This window comes from Acanthisitta chloris, unplaced genomic scaffold, assembly GCF_000695815.1.
Source record: "Acanthisitta chloris isolate BGI_N310 unplaced genomic scaffold, ASM69581v1 scaffold45226, whole genome shotgun sequence".
NCBI lineage: Eukaryota > Metazoa > Chordata > Aves > Passeriformes > Acanthisittidae > Acanthisitta > Acanthisitta chloris.
Genome location: NW_008680629.1, coordinates 1 through 9041, shown reverse-complemented (window position 1 = coordinate 9041; position 9041 = coordinate 1). Strand labels below are relative to the sequence as shown.

At 47.4% G+C, this 9041-nt stretch overlaps 2 protein-coding genes across 2 annotated transcripts; one reads left to right on the top strand and one right to left on the bottom strand.

The window, feature by feature from the left end:
* The first annotated feature begins 133 nt into the window (after positions 1-133).
* On the top strand, positions 134-3292 carry LOC103805122 (F-box only protein 6-like). The gene is made up of 5 exons (XM_009077756.1): positions 134-418; positions 1011-1137; positions 1894-1989; positions 2304-2439; positions 3146-3292. Exons 1-5 carry the CDS (start codon positions 160-162, stop codon positions 3290-3292), a joined length of 765 nt encoding a protein of 254 aa, XP_009076004.1. The 5' UTR covers positions 134-159.
* Positions 3293-4505: 1213 nt separating this feature from the next.
* MAD2L2 (MAD2 mitotic arrest deficient-like 2 (yeast)) lies at positions 4506-8697 on the bottom strand. The gene is made up of 8 exons (XM_009077755.1): positions 8651-8697; positions 8305-8423; positions 7711-7782; positions 6763-6863; positions 6553-6647; positions 6376-6449; positions 5285-5377; positions 4506-4990 (listed from the first exon to the last, which is right to left on the bottom strand). Exons 1-8 carry the CDS (start codon positions 8688-8690, stop codon positions 4949-4951), a joined length of 636 nt encoding a protein of 211 aa, XP_009076003.1. The 5' UTR covers positions 8691-8697; the 3' UTR covers positions 4506-4948.
* Positions 8698-9041: the final 344 nt, after the last annotated feature.

Genomic DNA, 9041 nt, shown 5'->3' with positions numbered 1-9041 from the left:
CGGGCCGGGATGCGATGCGATGCGATGGGAGGCTGCGGCTCCATCCCCCGCACGGCTCCATCCCCCCGCGGTCCGTGCGGTGGTTCTGCCCCTAGCTCAGGAAAATTGTGCTTTCCTCCCGAAGGTCGTGCCGGGGAATTGCCGTGGCACGCTCCTGCCATGACAACCATCAGCGACCTGCCCGAGGATGTGCTGGTGGAGCTGCTGTCGCTGCTGCCCTGCCGGGAGTTGGTGCGTACCTGCCGCCTGGTGTGCTCGCAGTGGAGATACGTGGTGGACCTGACCACCCTCTGGAAGAGAAAGTGTCAGCGCGATGGGTTTTATCGTCAGAGCCTGGACAGAAGCATCTCTGACTGGAGGGTCTTCTATATGCTCTGCTACTTGAAGAGAAACTTAATCAAAAACCCCTGTGCTGAAGGTTTGTTGAATTATTTATATAGTCGAGGGTTAAGAGTTTCCAAGCAGTCAGAAAAGAGTCAGTGCATGACTCAACTGCTGCTGATGCTGTGGGACTGCCCAGCCACATCCACAGCTCAACACTTGCAATAGAACTGCTGTGGGTAGGTAGAGATGCACTTACTCATACTTTGTGGTTGCAACCAGAAAAATCTGGAGTCACAAGGCCCCAGCACTGCAGACAGTGACAGCTGATTGGCACAGTGAGTACAGTGTGGTAATGAAACCATCAGGTACTGGCATTAAACATTAGGCAGCTGGAGAACTTTTGTTATCAAAGACTTGACTAATAGGACTACAGTAATTCTACTTTATTGCTGAGTTTCTGATGTGGTCCTAGTTGCTACCTACTGTCCTAAGTGCTGACAGCCACAATAAAAGTAATGGCAACACACAGCTGGAGTCAGTTCCAGCTGTAGGAAAAATACAATGGATCTGAAAACTCCAAGTAGCTTCCTAGAACTCTCCTGTAGCTGACTCTAATGAGAGCTGAGATAGACTGCTGGTAGTTGAAGTGAGGTCCTAACCCTCATCTTGGACACCTATGTTTGTAGAGAAATTTGAACACTGGAGACTTGACCGTAATGAAGGAGATAAATGGAAAATTGAGAATCTGCCTGGAGCTCATGGAACTGAGATGCCAGACTCCACAGTACACAAATACTTTGTCACTTCGTTTGGGTAAGGACTGGATTGCAGTCATCTGGAGCTGGGAAACTACTTCCTCCTGTCTGTCTGCAGAGGCTTGAAGCACTGCACCTTAACAAACCTGTGGGAAAGGAAGGAGCTTAACTAGCCCTTTGTACTAGGTACTCTAGAGAGGCAGGGATACTGCTGAGAGAACTGATCACAGCATGTGCTAAACTTCCCTGTCCCTATCAGGAATTTCCTGTATGACAATCCACATGGGATTCTCTACCTCTCCTCTCCCAAGGGTGGTGGGCAGAGGTTAAGAGTTTGGCAAACTTTATCAGCTGCACTTACCTGACAAGGTCTAAACTCTGTAAGCTGCAGGAGTGGTAGGTGTGTCATGCTAATGGTTGCAATAAAAGCTCACAGCAGAGGAGGATTAGCTGCTTTTATATGCACTAGGGAGTAGTTTCCTGTTACCAATATACAAATGCAGGGACCCCTCTTAATCCAGTTTGTAGGTAACTGTGCCTTTTGTCTGGGGGTGAAGCTAGTTCAGTTCACTTCCTTGTTTAGTTAGGCTTTAGCCAGGTGAGTTTTGTGGGCCTCCAGGGTCTGGGAGGGCTTTTGGTCAGAGTCAAGCTGTCAGGGAAAGGACTTAGTTAGGCTTTAGCCAGGTGAGTTTTGTGGGCCTCCAGGGTCTGGGAGGGCTTTTGGTGAGAGTAAAGCTGTCAGGGCAAGGACACAGACAGTGAGAGGGAAGAGATGTGTTTTGTGGAACTGTGACCATTTCTCTGGCTGTTCCAGGCCATGCTTGAAGTCTCAACTCATTACCCTGAAGAAAGAAGGATACTGGAATCAGCTGATGGATGAGAAACGGCCTGAAATTGTAGTCAAGGACTGGTAAGTGTATGCACTGAAAACTAGAATTTCTGGCACTGGCTTAGAGATGAGCTAGGCCTCTGGGGCTTTTCATGCTATAAAATTAGTTCTTTATCCTTTGGGAGTTGAGTAAAGCATAAGCTTATTGAATGGGCTGCAGTGAGGTGGCAACTCTGTGACAGGCAGGATAGCTGGAAGTTCTAGAATTTCTCCATAGCTAGGGGGATGACATTCCTTTTCCTCTGCAGGCAGGGGATCCCCTTGGAGACTGTTTCTGAGGCCTGAAGGAAACTGAACACTGTGTGTTCAACCCTTGATCCCTCCTGCCTCTCCAGGTATGCTGCCAGGTTTGACTGCGGGTGCCGCTACGAGCTCACCGTGCGGCTGCTCTCGGAAGATCACATCGTCCTGGAGGAGTTCCGGCCTGAGCCAGTGGTGATAGAGCAGTGGAGTGATGCCAGGTGGAGAGAGGTAAGCAGCAGCCTCAGAGTCAGTAGCTTTACATCAGTGTTGCAGCACTTGAATCTTGGAAGTCTTACTTGGCCAAAATCTCCAGTGGATCTTTCTCTGCTCTTCAGCCTCTTCTACTTTATAGAGATGAGTCAGTCCTTGCTGTGGATGATGCTGAAGAAACTGCAGTGCCCTGAATGAGCCAGGTTCCACTGTTAGGTGCTCAGGGTTTTCTAAAGAGTATCTAGATACTAAAGGCTACACTAGATATAAATATCTAGACACTAAAGAGTATCCCCTAGGGTTCTGTGTTCCTAGTTTTTACTTAAGTTTTTGCCTAAGTAACTAAGTTACAAGGGCACAGTTCTGGTTTTATTGGGTAAAAAAGCTTTGTTTTGAAACTACTGCAAGGATGGCTAAGTATTGCAGACTTAACATTTCCTAAACAGGTGTTGAACTAGTTTAGTTGGCTGTAGGCCCCCCATTAGATGTTACTTACATAGGTAACAAAGACAAGTGCACCTCAGAATTGAGTAAGCTTGACTTGGAGAGGATCTGGGGGAGAAGAGTGAGAGTCTTTCCCCATCCCTCAGAAAGGGATATGGTGCACTTTCAGTGAGAGGTGTCTTGGTCTCAGGAAAAGGACATACTATAGTTGTCTGAGCTTCTAGGTCAGTGTTGGTTTATTTAGGCAAATTAAGAGGAATTCTCTTTTATTTCTCCCCAGATTTCTCACACGTTCCGGAACTACCCAGCTGGAGTTCGTTACATCTTGTTTCAGCATGGAGGTCATGACACCCAGTACTGGGCAGGATGGTATGGGATCCGTGTGACAAACAGCAGCATCACCATTGGGCCCCACACGTCCTCATGAAGGCACAGAACAAGTGTTTGCTTTCACCTCAGGACTCTAACTAGGTGGTCTCAGGTGCACTTTCTGTCTGCACACTCTGGGTGAGTGTCCTGACTTTGTCTTGCACAGCTGATCTCGAATACAAGCAGCTCCTTCTCCTTGTTCACAGCAGAACCTCAGCAGGCTCAGCCCTTGGGAAGGGCTTCTGTCTTCATCTTCCATCCTCCTGTACCACGGAGGCTACTCCAGCTACTACTGCCCTTCCACGAGAGGAAAACTGGGACAATTAAATATGAGATTTATCTTTTCTAGTTAATATGTCCTTGTGCTACAGCCAAACAGAGTCTTAAAAGAGAAACTCTTTCCTGTTTGTTCATGGAACCTACAAAGATAAGGCTAAAATGTTTCATTTCAGATTATCAATGCTGCCCACTCAGACTCTACTACAGATTGTTTTGTATGGTATTTTCTTGTTGCAGTTTAATTATATATAAAGACATATTATCTTCCACATCAGACTTGTCATAGCATCAGGAAACTGTCAACCCTTTTTCCTAAGTGCTCTGTCACTGGTACTGAATTCCTTAGCCTTTCTACAAAATGATCAAAATGGTGTCTGCCTTCCTGTCCAGAACAGCCTGTCAGTGTATGAATAAACAGGCAGAGAAAGAGGAGATAATGAATCTCTTTAGGCAGCTTAAAACACAAGTGCCTTTTGCTTGTGCTGGGCTTTTCCCACAGCACCTTTGTGCTTCCAGAGCACTTGGTTTGTGCTGAACAGCCTAACACAATCTGAAGTGTTAAAGCAGTGCCCAGCCTGAGTCTCTAGTGTTCTTGCACTTGTTACCTGGAGGAATCAGGAGGTGTTGTACAGGCTGTAGTACCAAATGGACCAACAAGCTCAGCTCAAACACTGTGAACTATATGTGTTAGTCTTGTATGCACAGAGCCAACACTAAGGTAGTTTTGCATCTCCTCTGATAGGCATAGGATTAGCAGTGCTTCCCTTGCCTGTTCTCCATTAGGACTAGGACACATGACAGGTGTCCTTGCTGAACAAATTCCACCTTGCTCATTCCACCTGTGGGTGAAAGGTCTCCCATGGAAAGGGGAGAAAATGAGGTTGTACAGCCTGTTACAGGGACTGGCAGGGCCCATATATGTGCCAGAAAAGTGGTAGAAGCTCCACAGGAAATAAAAACAATTTCCTCACTTAAGAAGGGAGACTGGTTTGGACAGAACTCAGCCCAGTTCAACTGGGGTAAAACTTCATGTTTATTGAAGGGACAGTCACAGTGGACAGACACTACATAAGGCCTCACTTCCCCTCAGCACGAGTCCATTGCTCTCGTGGAGTGTGTAACAGCTCCTCACTGTCTCTCACTGCCCATGTGCAATGGAGCTGCCCCTGCTCAGGGTACAAAGCACTGACTGTCCCCAGGGATGCACTGTCACAACACCTGTACTCACTGTCACACATGAGTCAACATGGGAACAGGCTCTGGCTCCACATTCCAAGTCAGTTCTATATACAGTGGTAAGAGCACTTGAAATAAAGAGGCAGCAGCTGCTCTACATTCACCCAGAAGGCCAGCTGAAGAGACAGGTATCAAGGTATGCTTTGTGACAGATCTTATCCCACTGGAAGATCAGATGAGGCTCGAAGGCAAGTTGGAATCAGGTGCCTTTGTGGGCTCGTTCCTCTACATAGAGCTGCATCTGGAGGAAAGAAACCAGCATCAGCCCTGTTGATATACAGGTAGGTGAATGAAACAGAAAAACAACTGCAGCAGGCTGAATAGGAAGACTTCGTGCCTTCCCCCATAACCAGGTTTCCTATTTTATTATGAGGAGTCTTGCCCTGCTTTGGTTTCTGGCACAGACATCTGCAAGACTAAGCTACTGCTCAGAGTTGTTACCCCCCAGAAAACTGCAGCACTGGTGGCAGGGCAGACACAGCTCAGCACTACAGCAGGTTCAGCCACCACCTCCTGGGCAGAATGCTGTGCTCACCTTTAGGATGTCAGATGTCATGGTTTTGAGGGGAATGAGCCTGGGGTCGTGCATGTGCACGTCCTGCTCGTCAGCGAGGATCCACGGGAAGTCCTGGGGACAGGAGCACAAGGAGTGTTACTGGCAGAGCCTGGCACTGCTGTAAGGTGAGCTCTCCTCAGCACAGTGTTAAGGGAATGAGAGACACAGTGGCTGAGGGAAAGAACAGGTAACTCACACCTTCCACAACAGCAAAACTTAACACTTACACACTTGGCCCTGACTCAGCATAATTATATTCAGTCAGAGCATCAAACTATGATGTGAACACACTTTACTTACTGCAAAGTGACAACTCACTTCTCTGAAAGATACACTCAGCTGTCCTGAGCTAGCATGTTCTCTTCATTACACCACCATTTAATTCCAACTCCAGAAAGATCAGGGCACGGATTTCTGTCCTGCCTTGGAAGTTTTAAGCTTGGCCTACTACACTACCAGTTTCCATGACTAAGCAGTGCAGAGCAGTCTTCCATTTTAAAGCCATTTTATACTTCACTAGCTTCATTTATTATTCCTTAGGACACCTAAAATAACTTGGCTCAAGGGAAAAAAGTTTCCCTGTATCTAAGCAAGGATTGTTAAAAAAAATCTTGCTTTAGAAAGTGATCTGCACACACTTTCCAGTAAGATGAAATGTATCTGTGCCCCCCAAACCCACTAGTTGCTTGAATCTTGGTATTTCTTGCCATCTACACACAGTGAATGGGGGACGAGAGCTGCTGTTCTGGTTGATTCAATTCAAGTAGCTGTTCTACATGTCAGAGTACTTCTAAGTGGCTGAGCAGGCACTGAGCAGTGAGTGGTGCTGGAATCTATTTCAGGATTTGAGGCAGCTGTTGTCTGCAGTTGTGGCTGTGTGTGGTGTTCTGTCACCTCACCAGCACAAACCATTTTAACACATTCTAAGCACAGTTGTGATGTGCCTCATGTAACACTAACCTACATGTTCAAAACATGTATCAGCCTTAAAGCCAAACCTCTACACTGCCCAGTCTGTGCTCTGCAGCTTCTCACACATAATCAATCCATTGGCCAAAGGTTTCACTCACCTTTATCACCTGGATCTTTTCCATGTTCCTTGTGGCAGCCTCCCGTGTGTGAACCAGGACTGTGAAGGTGCAACCTGTGAGAAAAATGTCAGGGGACAGCTCAGCCACAGCTCCCAGAGGGTTGGACAATCCAAGCCATGCCATGCCAGGCATTAGGCTGTTTGGAGTGATGTTTACCTGGGGGGTTGTTGTCCAGCACAGCATCACACACACTGATTTTCAGGATGAAGGCACGCAGTAACTGCTCCACGTGGGACAGCAGGGACTCAGAACTGAGGAGGAGACAGCACTTGTTACTGGCATGCAGCAAAGGCCTGGAGCTGCTCCCAGAACAGCTCTCTGAGGCAGGTGTTGGATGCCAGGGGCAGCCAGGAGTGGAAACCTCACCTAATGGAAAGGAGAGGTGGTTGGGTGATCTCAAAGACGAATCTCTCCACCGGGTGGTGCTCTTTATCCAGGATTACAACCACGACTTTCTCCACATCATTCTGCAAGAACAAAGATAGAAAAATCCCTTCCTCAAAACAAGCTGACTGCTGCCCCCAGCGTGCTCTGCATGCTTGGATACAGTGGGAGTACCATCGTTTGTTGGTGCTCACAGCATGAGCCCAAAGCTTGAGCTCAGATTATTCTTAGCAAACAGAAAAATGCTTTTGCAAAGCCATTTCTTGCTGGATGTTAAACTGACAGTTCATGGCTAAGGCTGAGGGAGAGGAAGCGTGCTGAATTCTGTGTTCCTCTAGATCCTGTTTTGGAACAAAGGAGGAAATGCACAACCATTTCACTGCACTCAGGGATGGACATTGATGAGGAACTTCAGATATCCTCAGACCATCGGCCAAATTAAGCAGCTTTGTACTACCACAATGTATAACTGACCTATTTCCATCCTCTGCATGTGCATTTGGATGTCTGTAAAGAGCAGGGAATGTGAAACTGCTTCATCAGTCACACCTTTCTCTTACAAAACCTGCAGTCCAGACCTACCTTTGCTCACTGGCTGACAGCAAAGCATTCAAACTGTTCTGCCAGAGCAGGTGCTTAAACTGGGATGGATGCAAAAGCAGAACACTGAAGTGTAGGATGATGTAACTGGAAATATACAGACACATGTCCTTGTTTGAGTGTATGAGATGCAGCAAGGCAGGGCCTCACCTGGCAGGAAAGGTTATGGATGTTGTGTTTAGTTTAGTTAGGAACTTTATCAACTAGTATATTGTACATGGTAAATTTGTAAATAAATGTAGCAATTAAGGTAGTATTTAAAGTAAGTTCTCTTACTTTCTGTCAAATTCACCTGCAGTAGCTCTGCCCAAGTCCCTGCTCTGAGCTCACCTTCTCCAGCAGTGGCTTTACACAGTGCAGGGTGTCCTGGATGTACTGGTTCAGCTCTGGGTGACAGGACATCTGCAGCAAACACAAGGAAGAGTCAGAGCTCTGTGTGAGGACAATGCTCAAAGGGCAGATTTAAACAGAAGCATCAGTGTGTTATGAGACACTCAAGTCAAGCTACAACTAGTGGTGAAAAGTGCTAAGTTGCCCAGCAGCTCTTTCAGGGAAAGGTTAATCAGCTCAGGCAGATCATTGTACCCACATGGTTGTTGTGTATCAGGAATATATACCCACAGCAGCATCTTGGGAATAGCATATTCCAGCCAACTCTACTTCCCAGGAAACATGCTGCCCTGTTACCTCACTGCACAGAGCTGGGGAGCCTTCTACTACTGTTGTCCATGAGCTGCTTGTTCCATGAGCACTGCTGTATCCCAGCTACAGGGCTGTTCTCCTTTAGGGCAGGAACTAAGCTCTACTCAAAAATGAGTTTGTACATTAAGGCAATCACTTCCAGAGTTTGTTCTGGTGAGTGTTGACTGATCTCTGCTGCTTTGCTTTGCCACATGGCTGTTAGCTTCCAGGAAAATCTCCTACCTGGACAGGTACATTGTATTTTTTCCTTTTCTGAAAGATGCCAATAGGATAAACTTCTCTGACATACAAGATGAGGTGAACAGCCACTTCCAGGAATTCTGAGAGAACATCTGCAACCACTGGAAAACAGAATTGAAGGATGCTGAAGCAGGGCAGGGAAAGCGTGCAGAGCAATACCACAGACTCTTTTGTAAAGGTATTTTTTTTCAGCATAAATTTCACCTGCTTCCCTTTAGCTGCAGGAAGTTTAGGGCCAGACCAACCCTCCCAACAACACTCCCACAAGCTCAGTGCCAAGGAGAAGCCTCACAAGCCACACCAGCTGCAGCTCAGCACAACACCTTACCTTGGCCAAAGTTAAGGTCCTGCCTTGTGAGGGTGGTCATCTTCCCCAGGCCCTGGAGAGGTAAACACAGAATGTTTATCTCCTGGATTATGAATTTATGGAGCTCCTGGAGCCATGAGATTCCCCAGTGCCACCGAGCTCAGACCCAACAGCCCATCCCTGTGCTCAGACACACGAGCACTGCCCTGAGAACCAGCAGCCCAAGGTGAGGTGTGAGCACAGCGAGTCCTCAGGAACCACCAGCAGTGCACAAACCAGAGACACATCCAACCTCTTTGAACACTTCCAGGGAAGGGGATACCATGTAATCCATTCCCTATGAGCTTTCACGTGCACCAGCCCAGCCCAGGGGCACAGCCCTGCCGAGCTCCGTGCGCTCCCCGGGAGCAGG